Source organism: Rhinichthys klamathensis, unplaced genomic scaffold (genome assembly GCF_029890125.1).
Source record: "Rhinichthys klamathensis goyatoka isolate OS25496 unplaced genomic scaffold, OSU_Roscu_1.1 h1tg000370l_1, whole genome shotgun sequence".
In the NCBI taxonomy this organism is placed as follows: domain Eukaryota; kingdom Metazoa; phylum Chordata; class Actinopteri; order Cypriniformes; family Leuciscidae; genus Rhinichthys; species Rhinichthys klamathensis.
Window position 1 is genome coordinate 994,711 of NW_026606878.1, and position 19,176 is coordinate 1,013,886.

Sequence of the window (19,176 nt, forward strand, 5' to 3'; positions counted from 1 at the left end):
GTGTCCGAATAAAACTAACCCTTTAAGCTTTCAAATGATATCTAATTTATGGTGATTAGTAAAAAAAACGTGATGGGGGGAAAAGGCTAAAATGCATGCCGAAAACAGGTTTTAACATTAAACATTGAAAACTATGTGTGCATGACTGCTTGTTTGGGCAAGCTTGTTTGGCATTGATTCCATTCATTGCTCTCCCACACATTGTGCCTGAAGATGTTTCTCATTCACCCTCCCATGTTCAGGGGTACATGCTTTTGTATTTACAGTGAAGATTCTTGCTGAGAAGAGCATATGTTGAGCTTTGAATGCTCTATGATGATAAACCAGCCTGGAAATTTATGCTAGTTGATTCTGATATATCGTTAACGATGATGGTTTTTAAATACAATGTTAAATGACTATAATTACTCATTTCATCCTTAGAAAAAACTGAAATGCTGCAAAATACGGCAGGCTGTGTCTGTTCTGATTACTTTAGTTAAATGAGGCGCGTCTATATTTGACTCATTTTCTTTGGACACTTCTGGTACCACCCTGATTTCCTTAAGTACACAATATAAAAATACATGATTTGAACAATATTTGTTCGTTTCTTAACCAGGCCAGATTTGGTAAATATTCTCTGCATAATTTTCCCCAGTGTATCTGCTTCTGAATATTTTCCGTCCATTGAATGTGACAGTGTTGTTATCGTTAGCTAAAACTTTTTTTGTTCATTGTTCAATAAAGCTGAAATAAAGTAAAATAGTATTAGATGAAAAACTTAAACTAAATAAACATTGCTAAATGTTGCCTTGTCAACTAACTGAAATAAGTTTATGTTGAAGTACTGAAATACATAATAAATATAAACAATTTAAGATGTAAAATATTTTTAAAAAGAACTATTAAAATGACAAAACCCATAATAAAACGGGCCTTCTAAAATTAAACTACAATTAAAATGAAAACTGAATATAAAAATAAAAGCTCATTCAAAATATTACTAAAAACTATAAATAATACTAACATAACACTGTTTAAATGCCCCTGCTTCATAATAGCAAAAATAAAAATAGCTGAAGACCTTCCTACACTTGCCTTTATTTGAATACAATAATATTTAGGATAAATATTATATTGGTGGCTTAGTGCTTCTTATAAGGGTGTTTCATACACAGCCTGATGCACTCTGGACTGTGAATCATTGAAAGGTTAAAGGTGGTCAGCTTTCTCTGTAACCTTGAACTTTTAGACATTTGTTTTCTCTGAAGTGCCTCAGGAATTCACCATTTAAACATCTTTTATGAGAACCTGTGACATGAATCAGAAATAGAACTGTCTGAATGTAAATCACGTGTTAAGAATGATGCAATCCTGGCTTGAAATTACCATCGGCATTCCCACTCTTGGTCCACAGATATGAGAGATACGGTGTCAGATGACATAAAAAAAATGGTCATATGCAGTTTGTGGACTTACGTCGGTCCTATTGCATTTGAAGGACATGGTCGTCCAATCGCATTGAGCTTTTTTGAAAACGTTCTGCTCTAAATTAAACATTAATGCCTTTCACTGTTAAACTAGATTTAGTAATACTATTTTTTTCCTATGAAGGCTGTGGTCACCCTATCACACGGTCAGCTGATTGGTTTATCTCACAGTGACCTGCTCTTTCTGCACAGCTGTTAGTTGCGTGGTGTTTGTGATAGTTGCCCGGTCACTTATTAATGGCTCTGTTAGAAACCAACTTTTCCTGAGTGGAAATTTCGTGGTGACCTGTATGAGTAGAGTGTGAGCATTTTTATTGGCTTGCTAACCGGTCTAATGTTTAACTTGTTGTGTCTGATGCCAAGGGGCATCATTGGTTTATTAGCACAGATTTGTGCATTGGGAGATGTTGTGTAATAAAGTTTATGAATCTGGGTGTTGCAGTTACAGGAATATGTTTGTGCGGTTCCGGTGCTCTTTAGATTCATAAAGATACTGGATAAGCTTGGACAGATATTGCAGACAGACACAGGCATATTTGTTAATAGTTAGTATTCGTCAGTTGTGCGTTATATAACTTAACGTTAACTGCAGTACAAGGTGACTAGACGACCTGAGTTATATTTTAAGCAAATTTGTGAAAAGTGAACATGATTTAATATCTGGGCTAATTTATGTAGAACAAAAAAAAAAGCAAAATTAGATGAATAGAAAATAAAAATTTTAAATATAAAATTATATTTCAAATGTGTTCAAATTAATTATAATTAAGTTTTACTATTGTAAGTAATGATTGTGATATATACAATTAAATTATAATTAAAATTCATTTCTATATATATAATGAGCGATACAACAGTTGTCCTGGACTTAAAGCAACACCATCTGGATGTGGCATCCTGGAAAAATAAATGATTTGGGTTGTCAAATTTCCTATTTACAGGCTTATTTGTCACTTATGATACATTTATTCTGCAGCTAAACCTGTCGAATAGGTCAAGTAACCCAGATAAAACATATTTTTCTAGACCTCTGGTATTTTTATTTTTGAGTGAACAATCCCTTTAATTTGTGTTTTGCGACGTCTGTGTGTCCTTTCAAAGTAACAAACAACCGCTGTTCACATTTAAAAGAGAACAACACATCAGATTTCATCTCACTACTACGTAGTGCTTTATTTCACAGACAAAAAATAACATTGTATGGGCGTGACAGACTAATTTTATCGTCTTCCCAAAAATATAAAAATTTGTCGTACCCAGAGGACACCTCTGGTGTGTGAGAAAACACTGTATGTGATAAATAACGTCTTTGGTGACACAAATGCAAACATAAATACATTAACTTAAATATCAGATCTAATAATAGGATTCACAAAAGATAGCGTACATGATACTGACCTCTTCCTAGTTCAGTGTGCTAACGCCCTTTAAAATACATTCATACAGATCCTGCTCAAATTCATAACACACAACTCAAGTTCAAGTGACAAACATAGAAACATGCTTTAAAGTGCTTCGCATGGTAGTAACAACAAAACTGACCTTTAGTATCAACTAAAATATTTAAGGTTATGCTCATGGTCAGGATGACGTTCATACACACTCACACATACGTCTTTAAAAGTCACAGATTCACAACGTTCTTTGTATTCCTTCATCATTAAGACAGTTTGTGCCCAGTGCTCATCTGTGAAAGCTAATGCTTGTGTTATTCTTAATGAACTAAGTACTGCTTTAAAGGGGGACAAAGGTCATGAAAATATGCGATACACACAAAAGCACACAAAAACACGCGCGTACGAAGAACGATCAGGGCCAGATACTGACGCACTTGTTACGTTCCAACCCATGTCACCAAGACGTTCACAACAACTCATCCGACAATAAATAAATAGATAGTTAAATAGTCGAAAAAAGGAATGTGATCAATATATAAGTCAACACGAGGCTCTCCCTGTGCATGTACACAAAAAGTACAGATTAACCAGCTCTCAGCAGTTTAAAAGCCTTTTAATGATCAGTCACGAGACATAAATTGGATCGATTACAGCAGAGCGAATGGTGTCGTCGAATATATAGAGAGCCTTTGTGCAGATTAGAGCCAAAGCACCAGCGATTATTGCTTCCTATGATCATCATCATTAGAATCAGCCAGGACAAAGAGAAAGACTTTTACAGTTATCAACACCAACAAATCCAATTGAAACTTAAGCCTATATGTAAAATAAAAGATCACTGAATAACAGTATAGTGTGAATGCACAGAAAGGTATCAAGTAAGTTCAGGTTTTTTGGTCAGTTCTCTGCCTTTCTGGAGTAATTTGAAAGCAAGTTGTCCTATAACATATAGCACATAGTGGGAAACCTAATGCTTTCTGAGAGTTTGCCGAAATTGAGTATTTGATGTTTAAGTAGGATTTTTAGGATTACTCCAGCTATTTTAATCCTCAGACATGCACTTTGATGTCTCACAGCATTCCCTCGACATCCACAGACCCCCAAAAGCCAGGGAAGAGTTTTAAATCGCTCGGTTTTAACGGCTACTTTTCCTATGTCTGCTGGGTATTTTTGGTGTGTGTATCCACCCACGTATTCAGAGATGATTATTATAACAAAAGGGAATTCTTAAAATACATGACACGGATGGAGAGTGTTTTTGGAAGGCCATGTTCCCGAAAGACTTTGGCACGCCCGCGCCTCATATTTTGGTATAACTACAATCTTTAATTAGAGTTACAAGAATGAGCTTGTGAATGACTTAAAATGACGCCAGTCGATGTGTGTTGAGAATATTTTGAGGGCATTTGATGATATTAAAAATTGAGCAATTTAAAAAGAATACTTTTTTGTCCATACAATGCGAGTCAATGGGGTCCAAAACCAACAGTGAATCACTTTGACTTGCATTACATTTTTCAAAATAACTTCTTTTGTGATGCGCAGAATGAAAAAGTCATAAAGCGTTTGGAACGACATGAGGGTGAGTAAATGATGAAAATTTTTTTTTTCACTATCAAGATGGGAGAAATGGTTTTCAAATAGCCCTTCGGCTAGTTTTCTCCTTTGTTATGGAGCTGTAACCTTGGATATGGTTATTTATGGGTGAGCTTTAGCCATCATTTAAGAATGCTCCGAAAAGTCTTGCTTCTGTTTATGAAATGTGGCAAAGCCCAGCAGGATTCTGTCAGAGTGGAAACTGAGACCTTGGGGATTATAACTCATTCTCGTGACTTTATAAATCACGTGAAGTGTAATATTCCAGGCGCCAGACCTCAAAGTGCATTGGAAAGCAACAATGTGTTAATCCGGATTCAGTGGCGATTGCTACTGTATTGTTCGTGGGTTCAATCAAGAGACCACTGTGTTTATAAAGTCACAATTCGCCATTGTCTAAAACCCAAGATTTAAACCCAAACTTGCTGTAACTATTCATGTGAGAAGGTATCAGATGGGGGTCTTAAACAAGCTCCGAAGCCATCAGAGAAAGTCTGCTTTCTTCTTAAAAGTGCATTGGAGACACACGAGGTGGGAGAGTTCAGAGTCTTTTCGAACACATGGCCCTCAGACTGACAGAAATCCGATCGCACACTTTGTTGAAATCCACATTAAAGGCTCAGCGGGTTTGATCAGTGGTGTAGAAGTTAACAGCCTTTGATGAGTCTGGATGTAATGCGGCATAACCCGGCATAATCTCTTATCTGAGGACTTAACAAGATGACAATATCAAAATAAAGAATCTGTTTTGAGTACCATAAAATGAGAGGCCAGAGTCAAAGTGTTTCAGAGGCACTGAATTCAAAAGTTGCCATCAAGTAACAAGAGGTCCTTTCTGTCCAAAAAGGCACAGTATACACTCCAGAAAACCAAGGCAGAGAGCAGGAAAGAGTTCTACAGCAGTACTGCAATAAAATAGACAAACACCAGGAGAGAGACATGTAACACGGTTTTCTTGGTCTTAGTTTTAGCCGGACGTCCCCCTAGACTCATCCGTAGCTACGTGGATTGCTCGGGTTAATGGGGGAGTCTTCGCGCCGGCTTTGGCCGGCCAGCTGGTAGAGGCGGTGACTGAGGTTTTGTACCTGGCAGGTACCGAGGACACATCCGACGCGCATCAGCTGGCCGTGGTGATGGTTGTGGTGGCCTCGCGAGTGCACGTTGCGACGGTCTCTCTGCCTAGGGCTTTCACCTGTTTGGCTGGATTCTCCTGCTTTTTGCTGACCAACGTGGAGTGGGTTTCCTGTTGGGTCTGGAGGTGGTGGTCTGGAGAGGATGGCCCTCCACAGAACGGTGCGGTCGATGGAGACGCCATGGTCAGTATTTGGGCGCTCAGTAACATCTGGAGAGATGGGGTCTTCCTCTCTTAACTGATGGAGTCTTGTCATGAAGTCCAACCTGCAATGAGACAGAAGTAGGACTTATAAATATTGCTCTTGAACAGGAATTGATATGTTATTTTATTACACTTTGGAATACTTCATTCTGATTAGTCAATCTGAATTATATTTGACCTATACTCTTGTCGAACACACAATATACAAAAATTATATTGATAGAAATATTATATGACTACATTACATTTTATATATATATATAGTGGCTACAACACCTAAATAAAATTGATTTGAATATTATAATATATTTTATAATTAATATTATTTAAGTTATATGAATGTTTCAAGTCCATTTTTTGCACATAAACGGCTTGATTCAACATTAAGCATCATTTACTGCTGATACTAAATGTGCAGTTTGGTCAACCGTGCAAACATGTACTGCAACCACACTTATATGCTCACATTTACTGGAACCACACAATATATGCTCACTGTTCAAAAAGGGTATGACTCTTTGGGACACAGCGTATGCTATAAACACACTTGATTTACTCCGGTTTTGCAGTAATGGCTGAGGCCATCTGCCCTCTGTTTGATTATCACACTAGACACTGAAACCTTTGGTTTTTGCACAGGCCACTAGTTCAGGTCTTGCTCTTAGCAGTGGTTAGCAGATCATGGCAGGTGCATGTTAAGGCGGTGGCAATTTCAAGCCTCGTTATTCGCAAAGATCCCTGCATTTTTGTACTTTTATTTCCAAATGAAGTGGGAAAGCATAACTATAAAAGAGCAACCCATTTATACAAAAACCCTAAAGCTGAAATTTGAGAAATGACAGGGTGTATTGTTAGGTTGGACCACACCATCTAATCTCACGGTGTCATACTAAACTTAGTGAAAAAGCTTGCTGAGTAACACTGGCTTGTGCCAGACATGTGTTTAGCATTTTTGCTCGCACGTTCTTGAATGCTTAAAAACTCAACTTTCCAGAAATATCAGTTACTCTTGCAGTTGCTCTTTTTTCATCCAAAAGTTTAATAATTAGGTCTATTTATTAGGTATTATATTTTTTATTCTTAATATAAATGTAAATATATGTTTTAATATAATATCCTTATTTATATATATACATTTTAACATGAATTTTCTTATTTTATCTAGTTAATATCTTATTTCCTCAGAAATATCACTATGCAGCCAGCTGTTTTTTTCCTTTGCATTGTGGTCAACCAAAATACCACCCCTTTAAAATATAATGATTATCTGCCCAAAGTGTCTCAGATGAATAGTAATTTCACCCGTTTTAATGTAATGTAATGCCACTGGTCTAATATATTATGCTGTATTCAATTCTTGCGAATTCAGCACGTAAGTCTCCACACCTCTGAAAACTATCTCAGCAGCTTCACATGATCAAAATTAAGTGTTTGCCCCCTGACCAGTAGTTTCTCTTTGAACTTGATCCAACTATGACTTTTTTTTAGATGCTTAAGCAGAGATAAGCTGCCCGTAGACTTCATCCGTGTGCCCTTTGACCTTCTCAGAGACTCCATTGTCACACATCCATATTTCTCAAATCCTTTAAAATGTCTGCTATACCACCCTGTCTCATGGCTCATCCTATGTGTCATCAACAAAACTCACTCACATTGCAAGGAAGGTTGCCAGGATGTTAGAGCAAGTATAGCTGTTGTTTCTAGAAATGTCCTGTTTATCCATCCTATTGTGATCCTTCTGTCATACTGTGAATAAACCTGAGAAGGGCAGCCACTTTCCATATAATTGAACAAACGTGCTAATTAAAAATCTCACCTGGCGACATTTAACCAACAGACCACAATGAAATAGGATCTGTGATTCTGGGGTATTTCTACGCTGAGCATAGTGTTCAGCTAGGAAAATTAGCACCTGCCCCTCGAAATTCAACCCATCTCGGGATAAAGGTGGTAATCATGTTTTGCAGAAACTCTGTTTGCAATGCGCTGAAAAGACGAGGCACTCCCAGAAACCAGAGAAGCAGTCGAGTTTTTACGTCGAATTAAAGTTGAGGCTCTATCAAATGAGCAATCAACCTGGTTATGTCCTGAAGTACAAGCCTACAGTCTTTGATAGTGGACTTTGTGTCTCGAGTGATTTCATCTTTTGAAATGCAACATGCTCTTAGCTGCACACCTCTTGTCGGCCTGGTACTGGCGGACTGCCACGAAAACCCTGTGATGCCTTGTGGGAACAAATCCTATGTGGGGAAACAAGGAGATCTGATATTTGATTGTGATTTACTACTTGATGCTTCATTGAGAGAGGCAGGTCAGATGTATCCAGATCAATCCAGTACTATTGTTTGTTCTTGCCGTAAGGCTGGGATTTTTGCACCTCTATGAAACTGGTCATGGCTGTTTGTGAATTGGTCATCAGCTGCTTATATTTAGCTGGACAAAAAAAAAAGTGATTATAGTACCTGCGCTCTTTTATGGGAAAAGTGACCGTGAGTCAAACCAAGTGACCTTCTCTAATTACTATGAGATGCTTGTTCCATTAAAACCAGCTTCTATCATGGTCATAATGCACATAATGGGAACTTTATGTTCAGAAACAGTAGGATAAAAAAACGAATGTTCAGTATTGGAGGGAATATATATTGTTTTTAGTGTTAAATATTAAACATAATATGTTTAATTAATATAATATGTTTAATATACATATGAAAAATGTTTTATATCATTTTAAATTCCAAATAATTTACAATGTTGGGGTTATGGGCCTGGAAAGGTGTTTAAATATTATATATATATTTATATATATACAGTATATATATGGGCACGTTAAGCTGTGGATAGCAATAGTGAAACTCAAAAAAGTGAAAGTGATTTAAGTCTGTTAATGGTTAGATTATGGTGTTGATAGGGGCTTTTTAAGCACTTCCTCCTCTTGTGTGTTTGTTTTTATGGTTTTTATGGTTTCTGATCAGAGTGGAAACATGTCGCTTAAGGATGAGGAGAAAGGCATTTAGGTCTTAGTTACTAATCCACAACGGAATTCTGCCTGACGAATGAGTTTTCCCTCTCGCCTCTAACAATAATGACCAAGCGGCATGGTGTAAAATGCTAATGTTTATATTGTAAACGGAGGACTGCATAACTCAAGTCCAAACATGACCGGCCCAGATTCCCATTGAGTGTGACCCAACTTGTCATAGACAGCACGCTTCCCCTTGAGCGAGCTTTAGGACTTGTTTCCTCCAGAGTTAACAATAGGAAATCAATAGCTTAATATGACAACCAAACAGCATTTTACTTAATTGACAGAAGAAAAACATTGCTTTGTCTGATGCCCTACAAAATAGACAGTAACATCGACTTCCTTAAATCCTGATTATAGAGGATCAAATGTCCCAGATTTCAGTGAATTATCATACAGAGAGCCAATCCTCTCGACCACAGCGTTGAAACAGACGGTGTTCGCTTCAGTCATGGAATGCAGATGATACACTTTTAAAAAATAAAGCTACTTTACTGGCATTGATGTTCCATGAAGAACCTTTGACATACATGGAACCTTTCCATTGCACAAAAGGTTCTTTATAGTCTAAAAAAATAATTCAGATTATTGAAATGTTCTTCACACTAAGAAAGAAATAGTTCTTTTTAGAACTGATCCCTGAATTTATTTTGGGGAACCTAAAATGTTTCTTCCATATTGTTGTGAAAAGCATAGACATATATATATATATAGATGCCACATTCAACCGCTCCAGACACGTCGGTGCGACCGGCCGCCATCTTGGAACAGTCAACGTGTCGTCACTCACATTAAGACACTCACACTCAACATTGTGATTCTGATTCAGATTCTGGTTGTGAATGCTGAGATTTAAATTTCTGATGAAATAAATAACCTTTCACAGGTGAGAATATTAACTCAATATTACAGGTTTTCACTATGGTACTTTTTAATGTTTTTACTTTTACTTTGGTAACTTTTTATTGTCGTGTTAGCTAAGGCCTTCGTCTTGCCATATTGTGTTAGTTTAGCAAAATCATCTGCTGAAGTCTATTGCAGATATAGATATTCAAACATACATCTAAGTACGGTTGCAGACGCTCAGTCAACTTGCTCTCAACTGTTCATGGACCAGCTTTGACCGTTCCAATATGGCGGATGGCGTATGTATAGAGGCCCATAGAAACAGTCGCTAATGAGGAATATATATATATATATATATATATATATATATATATATGGTGTACACCAAATAACCTAACCCCACCACAGTGGGGTGATCAGATTTCCGAAAGTAGTTTAAAAAATCTACATCGGACCTGTCGTTTGGCTCCTGCCTCCGCATATTCTCTCACGAACTAAACCTTGAGATATTATGTAATGGAGAAAACTAGGCTATGTTTGCATAGTTTTTTTTTCAGGGACCAAAATCATGTTTAAACCACCACAACGGGCTTCACTAACCGCCATTTTCGATTCAGGGACAGCATGTCACAGAATGTTAAACAATAAAAATCCCTGACTGATATGGCAAAGGTTGCTGTACGTTCTGTGTACAATTACATGGATGGTTATCGAACACTGAGTGAGTCCATGTGAAGAACGTAGAGTTCTCTGAGATGAATTAAGACAAGAGAGACAAAAAGCTGAGAGGGAGAGACTTTGAAAGGTCAGAGATGAGATAGGGACTTCTTTAGCGATGCTCTTATCAGGCTTTTTGGAGATTTGGAGCACCCGGCCACTTCATTGTATGCAGAAGAGCAGTGTGAACATCCTACTAAACCTCTCAAATGGGTTTGGAATGACATGAGGGTTAATCAATGATGACAGATATTTTGATTTTGGGTGAACTGTCTCTTTAAAGGCACCTGACATTATTGCAGTAATCAGAAACTGTCTGACACCACAGTATTTATCAGCTGTTCATTGTTTCTTTGTAACTGTAAATCGACTATTCAGACGTCTGTGACTAAATATCAGTCTAATGTCCTCACCAAATATCGCTTAGACCAGCAGAAAAGCATGCGGAATGCATGTGCAACAATTATACTGTAAATATTGTAGGTCAAGGACAAATACAGTCCTTCCCTTGACATTATGGTTTGTCATGTAGGCTAACAGTATCGGGTGCAAGAGTGTCACAAGATATTAATGAGCTGCTATGAAGGTAAGAAAAAGGTCTGGTAAAAAAACTACCCATTAAATTTTGGCATTCAGATTGGGAGGGATTAAACTTTTCTATTACAGCTTTTCAAAGCCTGAAGTATCAGTTTTAGTTCATCTGTTCCTCAGGCCGACAAGATGAAGAGAATTGCACAGTTCAGCAAAACGGATGTGAGCACAGTATGCAGGTGTCAGCCAGAAGAGGGCACACAGACACTCATACTTTGCAATTCATTCCTTTTGTATGCCGTCATTAGTCATCAGCCAGAAATAATAACTTGACAAAACATGTTATTGCTTTAATACATTTAAATTGCGGTTTTCAGGAATAACTACCCCAATATCCTATTTCAGAGATTTGCTGCCAATCAAATAACTACAGTATATTTATATTTACAGTATAACTAAAGTACTTGATCCCACACCAGGCTACCATTTTGTCAGATTTGTTGAGGAATTATACTCTATTTCCTGCACCACTCAGTCAGGCTGTTTCTTTTTCGCCTAACCTTGACTCAGAAATGATACAAACGTTTATCACTGCTCAAAAAAAAAAAAAAAACATTGTACATTCATTTGTGTAGCTTTTGAAGGCATGGCAGTGACAAAGTATTCTATTAATCACATGATGAGCACCAATTGACTAACGACTTTTTTTGTGAGGGTAGGAGCCAAAAACTATATGATGCAATTACTTTAGCTGCTTACCTTATGTAAAAGGGCACACTGTAGTAAAACTGTCTTATCTGAACCCGTTTAATCTAAGATTTTACTCTTTGGACACAAACTGCACGCCTTTTCTAATAAAAGTTCAGAAAATGTTTATTCCTGGTCACAGGCTGGAAACTACCATTGTCAAAAAGTTCCACAATAGGCTATAGAAACTTTTTAAGTTGTTCTTATATCAGGCAATTTTGGGGAAAGGGAAATGAAAATCCAATAATAAATTCACATGTAAAAGTACTTGGAAATCGACTTTTCATTATGTGACTTACTTAGTTCCTTATCCAAAATGAGGTTTTGGGCTTCCCCACTGGTCACAAATGTGTCTGCTCAAATTCGATATCTGTTATGAGCATGATTTATATGAGTAGCTAATCATTAATAATATATTAATAATAGACCCTTTAAGTATTATATTTATGTAGCTACATGTTTAATGCTTATTTGGAGCTTTGACAGCCATCATCTTTCAGAGGCACAAACTGCTCTGGTCATGTGACTCTTTACATCAGCATTCAATGCGCATTCAAATAGTTACTGTTATCATGCAAACTTTGTATACGAGAATGTATAGCCTAAACTTCTTATCTGTATAAACTACTATCGTAAAGTGTTACTGTAAAAGTTTGCTTTACCAAGAAGCTGCAGCAGGCGGCCAACTATGCTGGTGAATGAATGGTGGGATGCGTGCGTTTAAACAGTCACGTCTACCATCCTAACTGACCTTGTTCACTGCAACCATTAGCCTATCCATCGCGAGTCGCGACAAAACATCGTCTCTTTGTGTAATAACATTTTTTTTTTTACATAACACATCCCTGGTGCCAGCCTACTTCGAAATAGTTTGAGGGGAAAAAGTTAAGTGTGACTTTCAACGGGTGTGTTTAACTTTTTGAAATATTGAATTTGCGCATTCGACTCGGTTCTTTTGACCAATCCCTTTTAAAGATCTAAAAACATTATAAAGCCGTTTCTTGCTGTTTAAATTTATTTATTAATTAGGGGCTTTATTGTAATTTCATTCTTATCCAGTTCATAAAAACATAAAGTCCTTAATATAATTTACATTTATAATAAATAATACTGAAATAAATGTATAGCCTATACATAATTTGCTTAAAAAGGTGTTTGCCCATTTTAATGAAATTAAAGTAGTCTATAGTCTAACTTGCATTTTCAGACAGTTTTTGGTTTAAATCAGTGATTTATTGACTCGAGTACCTCCGATTGTTGAACAAATCATTTAGACCGGTTTTAAACCCGTTCAGCAGATTCATTAAAAAGATTCGACTCAAAAGAACGATTCCTTCAATAGACATCTCAGCCGTTTTTTTCCATCCCTCAGAGAGCTTGGTTAGATTACTTCACCACAAAAAACACACAAAGGCAACTCCTACTAATAATGAGCATCCAGAACAAAAGTTGGACCGACCGACAAATCTGAGACATTTAAAAGGCGGATTCCTACCTGTTTCTCACCGGTAGTGCCAACAGTTGTGAGGAGAGCAGGCTGATGCAATACACAAAAACCGGGAAAAGTGCTCCCATCGTGGGCAAATAATGTTCTCACGCCCCCTTGGTCAGGAGGGGGCTTCCAATGCACCTGGTCAGTATTGAATTTCCAGCTACTGAAACTTCCGAGTTGGACCCAAAATTTCCAACTCCAGGGAACTGTGGTGTTCCTAAAATAAAGGGAAGGAAAATATTAATTGATCCCCACTAGATTTTCTCCCCGCGCACATATTAGCCTAATAACATATTGCTAGCAATTTGATTTGCATCACATAGGCTACTACTGGTATAAATTCCGGCATTTAATATAATTATATGATTAAATATATACAAAACTAGAGTGGTGCACGAATCTATATTAGTCCATGTCCATCAGCTCTAATTAGTTGCCAACTAATTATAACCTACATCTTTCCCTTAGTTTTTCTTTTTTAAATAGCCTACATTCTGAGTATGTTATACTAGTACATCATACATATAAACTTTACTGACCTTTATCTCAGGTTAAGATAGTGCCACGCGCAAATCTGCCTTGAGAATTTTCCCACGGGTGTGCACGCGCTCGCCAAGATCACGCTCTTGTGAAGTCTGAGGTTCAGCTGACATTGGCGCGTTTAAATATGGGTGGGCGGGACTACAGTGCGATTTTTCAAAGGTGTGTCGAATACACACGGGATCATACAGCTACTCTGAGTCATTGTCATATATGAACACACTTGATTGGTGTCAAATGCAGTTATTTTACGCATAACTTGCTTGATATTGCATTTTAGGGCAGCTCATTAAATGCAGGCTTTATAATTTGAATAACAGGCGTTCTTTATCTTTATGAGATAAGCAATAGTTTTTGCATTGCTATGTTTGGTGACACTGACCTTCCACATTCTGATCAAAAACAAAATGTATCCCTTTAAATGGTAACAGTAACCCAATGTACAAGATTTTTCCACCTAGTTTTACCAATTCACTAACATTCACTAAACCCCTTCTCTTGTGTTTATCTCTAACATTAGGGTGAGTGTGCAGAGGGGATAAGGATGCTTTAGAGACTTCCGCAGAAATGCAGGAGGGCAGGACGCACCCTTGCATATATCAATGTGCATTTTAGTGATAATTGATTGGATAGACATTCTCTTCCAATTGTGTCACAGAAAGCAAACCCTTTTTTGCACTTTTTGTTGTGAGATTAATATCGGCAGTCATTTTATGTTGTACAAAAAGGCCTAAACGTACTATAAGAGGTGTTTGAATGGAGAATTGTGCACTTGTGAGTCTTTCTTTTGTTTGAATGGGCTTAAGTTTAAGTATTCTTCCGCAATGATGACGTAAGCTTATCTAATATATAATTTATTATGAATGTGAAACTGTTTTAAATGGTTGTCATGAACTATTTTTATTATTTTTATTTTCTTCTTTTTTTCGTGTATCTCTTACGCACAGTCACGGTGCAATTTCAATGCCAATTGAGCATGTGACGAACAAACTTTTGAACTTCAACAATTTGTGGTATTTTTCCCTTTTCCTTGAAAAATCAAGGTGTCACGAGCTCTTGTATGTTTAATTTTAGCTTCTGAATGATTTTATTCAAATTTGTCCATGTTTGAGCAACAACCGTGCCATCCATAACAAATACACAAAAGATTTAAGAAGATTTAAAAGACACTCCGGTCAAATCTAAGGTTAAAATCAGCATGAATTGGGAGTTGCGATAGTCTTTTCATCACTATTGTCCGGTATATCCGGCTTCTCGAACAAGAAAACAATGAGGGCTGGACTTGTCCATGGGGAATTGATCAGATGGTTGTGGTTTGCTATTGGTCAATCTCATGTGAGTGACAGGTTGCCCCGCCCTCACGCCAGTAAACACGCCATCAGAGAAGAAAGGAGATGTCATATAAAAATAATGATGTGCATGGATAAATAATTTATAATAAATACTTTAACATTCCATAAAAAAATAATTGTCCATTTTCATTTCATGGTGACTTTAACTATATGAAATCGGATAGTTTACTAATCACATTCCTTCACAGTGCCTCACAGCAGTGTAAATATATGCACTTATTCAGGTCAGTGTTGGACATTTATTAGTGTTTTTTTCTTTTAGCTTTAAATGAGTAAATGTGTACTGCTGCTTTATATGTGACTGGAAAAGACAATTGAAGTGAATAATGAACCAGATTAATGCAGTAATTCTTAGAGATCCGCAAGTTGTACGTGTCTGGGAGTTAACCAGGTTGGCAAGTGCCTCCATTTACATAATGCTAAAAAAATGTGACAGCAGAACTGTGAAGTGGAGCCAAATCCCAGACGAGAGCAATTGGTCTTTTCCTCTGATCTCTCATCAGCTGTATGTGCCAATTAGTGTACATGAGTAACTACTAACCGCAGCCAATGAATCCAGTTCAAACCGCAAAACACAAACCGCCTGTTAAGCTGGGCTGATTTCCCCAAACACATGATGACGTGGTTGTTTTCATTTACAATAGCTGAGATAAAAAAAAAAAAGCTTCCCTGAATAATAAACTGTTTTAATAATTAAGTATACCAAATAAGAAACATATTCTATATTCATATATCAATTCACATAAAAAATATGTGTTATTTACACTTTTTGTGACTGTTTTTTTTACAATCTTTTACATTTGTTTTACCATTTCTCAATATTAAGGTCACTTTTTTAAAAACTCTTCTCACAGTGAGCACAACTGCACAGTCTATGTGGGCTAAATGTAGACCGGTTTCCGTTGCTTTGGCACAAAATACATCTTTCAAATGACATGAATTATTTTCTCACTCAGACACAAACAATGACAAAACTCTACACGGGACAATTTGCATGTTCTATAACTGTTATGTTCAAATCACTTCTACAATACTGTATTGTGTATAAGTCATGTATGTGGTGTTTTGCTGCATTTTGGATGTGAAATTTGCTGCTGTGGTAAGGTGAAATTGGTTCAGGATAACTGTGTGAAGAGATAGATAGATAGATAGATAGATAGATAGATAGATAGATAGATAGATAGATAGATAGATAGATAGATAGATAGATAGATAGATAGATAGATAGATAGATAGATAGATAGATAGATAGATAGACAGACAGACAGATAGATAGATAGATAGATAGATAGATAGATAGATAGATAGATAGATAGATAGATAGATAGATAGATAGATAGATAGATAGATAGATAGATAGAAAGCAATTAGCCTATACGGTTGTCTCTTGTATGCTGCCCCCTAGTGAACATTACTATAACTACACTGAATAAATATCAACAATGTAATGAGAAATTTCAGCGTTCAAAACAGAAAGTAATAGTATTTGATCTCCCAGGGGGAAATTCTCATTACGTTCAAAGTGGACGTAAACAATATATCTTAAACATTTCAGACACAAAAACAAACCTCTCCAATGACGGTCCTTTTGCTGAAATACCAGTGATGTCTCTTCACTCTTCTTCCTCCCCAGTATGAAATAGTAAATCCCTGTGTTAAATCGATTTGAAAACATGCTTGTTCCCACTGAGCTTGTTTCCATCGCATGTTTACGATGGCAGAACAATTGAGTTTGAGAACGCAACTGGTTTGTTATGGCTCACAGTCAAGTTTATTTGCATTGCTGGGATGTACAGTTAGGGGTCATGTTTACTGCTTCTGTTTCTTTTCTGTTACCATTACGCATCAGCCAGTGCAGCTATGTCATACACTACACTTATCTTTAGATTTGTGTGTGGGAATGGCAATCTGCTTCAGCGGTTGTGTTTGGGTGTGACTGCAGGGGAACAATGGATACATATTTCCAGAAATGGATGAAGACAAAGGCACGAGACTGTGTGATGAATCAAATTGCTGGCAGTTATAAAAGATGAATGAATGTTGGTGTATCAACAAACACAGACCGCCTCGTATGTTTCATCCTGTCACTTCATCATCCTCATCATGACTCATTGTTATATTCCCATCCTGCATTTGAATGATTGATCTTTCAGGTGGTTACATTCTGATGCTTCATTGTTCAAATTAATTAGACTTTCAAGTTTACCATAGACATGGTTTACTTGGTCTTTTTTTCATTTTCAAAGTAGGCTATACACTTTGCCAAGGAGAAATGTCTTAAATGATTGCATAATACTTTCATCAGATGTTTAATGAGTTTTTTTCTCTCTAATGATCAAGTATGTTTATGAGCTGTTTAATTCATAACATTTAATTTTAATTAAAAATGAACTAAAACTAAATTAATTAATTAATTAAAACTAAATCCATAAAATGCCCTAAAAGGTTCTATGAAGCACTTTAAGGTTCTATATAGAACCTTTTCTTCTAAGTGTGATTAGCTTGATTGTTTTGGAGACAATATTGCCAAAATATCAATAAGGCACCAGTAATAGTCATAAAAATAAAAGCAATATTAATATAAAATAAAATAAAGTATAAAATAAACATTAAACAAGACATTATTTGGTTTGTTAATTCAACTTTTTGATACGGAGGAGAAGAAACAGGTTTTTATCCAATATTATTTATGCATTGCCATGTCTTCATGCAAATTTCTCAATGGATTTGGTTAAATGTCACTTCCGGTCAGTTTTGCATGGGTTGTTAAGGTGGAATATCTGATGCATCTGTAAACAACATGTTTCATGTTTTATGTTTGATGTCAAAACACAAATGTAAGAAACTCAAAATTGCTGAATTTACTATACACAGAACAGAATCAAAATAAAGATCATATAGCAGCTAATATTGTTTTTTTTTTAAACAAGCGCGGCTCTCTGAAATGTTCTCTTCTCACATAGTAAAATAATGTCAACTCAAATTAGAATTTTATGGCCATTTATTGATACGATGCAGTCAGCTCATTAGGACAAAATAAACACTTCAGAGTAATGAATAAATGAACGAATGGATGAGGCATTTATATCACTTTCATATGTACTATACACCCAAAGCGCTTTACAGTCATATCAGGGAATCTCTCCTCAACCAGTCCCAGTGTGCAGCATCCACTTGAACGATACGACGGCAGCCACAGTACAACGGCCCATGCGCTCACCACACACCAGCGAGAGAGAGTGATAGAGACAATTGAGTGGATAAGGAAGCCATGATTGATAAGGGCCATAAAAAAGAATAATCATCACGCTTGGGGATTATTATTTTATCATTATTTTGCAATAATGACTGCACATTATGCCTTATTCAATATGCATTTTGAACATAATATGTATTTATATAATTGTATCTATTATACTGTGTTAAGTCTGGAGACGTATTCTGGATGCGTGCCTTTCTGTCCCACTCTCTCTTTCTCTTGTCTCTCTTGTCTTAGGTGTCTCCTCCGCCCTAACTGGACGTACGGAAGTGCACCTGCTGATCTGTCACCTGACGACTGGTGTCTTTTGAAAAACACCTGGAGGAGGAGAGAATAGAGTTGGCGTTGTGGTCTTTTGTGAATCAGTGTGTCATAGTAATTTAGTTGTATTATATTCTAGCAGAGGGACTTGCTGTTAAATCATTTTGAATGTTTATTTCTTTATTTTCTCTCGTCAATTACTGTTTTGTTTCTTAAACCCGTCTGTTGGTTGGTTTTCTTTGTTTTGTTCTGCTGAGCTGGCAAGTGTGCCGCCTTTTTTCTTTAAAAAACTCTATTGTAAATAGTGTAAGTGTAAATATTATGGTGCTTTTCACCACAGAGGCTGAAGGGGTGCCATTTTTTTATGATTGTAAATCCTTTTCTCATGTTTTCGGTGCAGTTAGGAAGTCAGGACAGACCATCATTAATTTTTCTTTATTTTCATGTAGTATATTGAGCATTTGTGGGTTTAGTCTGCGATATCTTTTGTTTTGGGCTTTGCCCAATTCTGAAGAGATTGCCTGAATTTTGAGTGGTGACAAAAAAAAAAGAAGAAGAAAAGATCTAAAATAAAGATAAGCACACAGTATCTGTGGGTTCAGATTTTT

At 36.6% G+C, this 19,176-nt stretch overlaps 1 protein-coding gene across 1 annotated transcript; it reads right to left on the bottom strand.

Moving 5' to 3' along the window:
• Positions 1 to 4,685: 4,685 nt before the first annotated feature.
• adm2a (adrenomedullin 2a) lies at positions 4,686 to 13,785 on the bottom strand. The gene is made up of 3 exons (XM_056233498.1): positions 13,696 to 13,785; positions 13,160 to 13,373; positions 4,686 to 5,863 (listed from the first exon to the last, which is right to left on the bottom strand). Exons 2-3 carry the CDS (start codon positions 13,237 to 13,239, stop codon positions 5,455 to 5,457), a joined length of 489 nt encoding a protein of 162 aa, XP_056089473.1. The 5' UTR covers positions 13,240 to 13,373; positions 13,696 to 13,785; the 3' UTR covers positions 4,686 to 5,454.
• Positions 13,786 to 19,176: the final 5,391 nt, after the last annotated feature.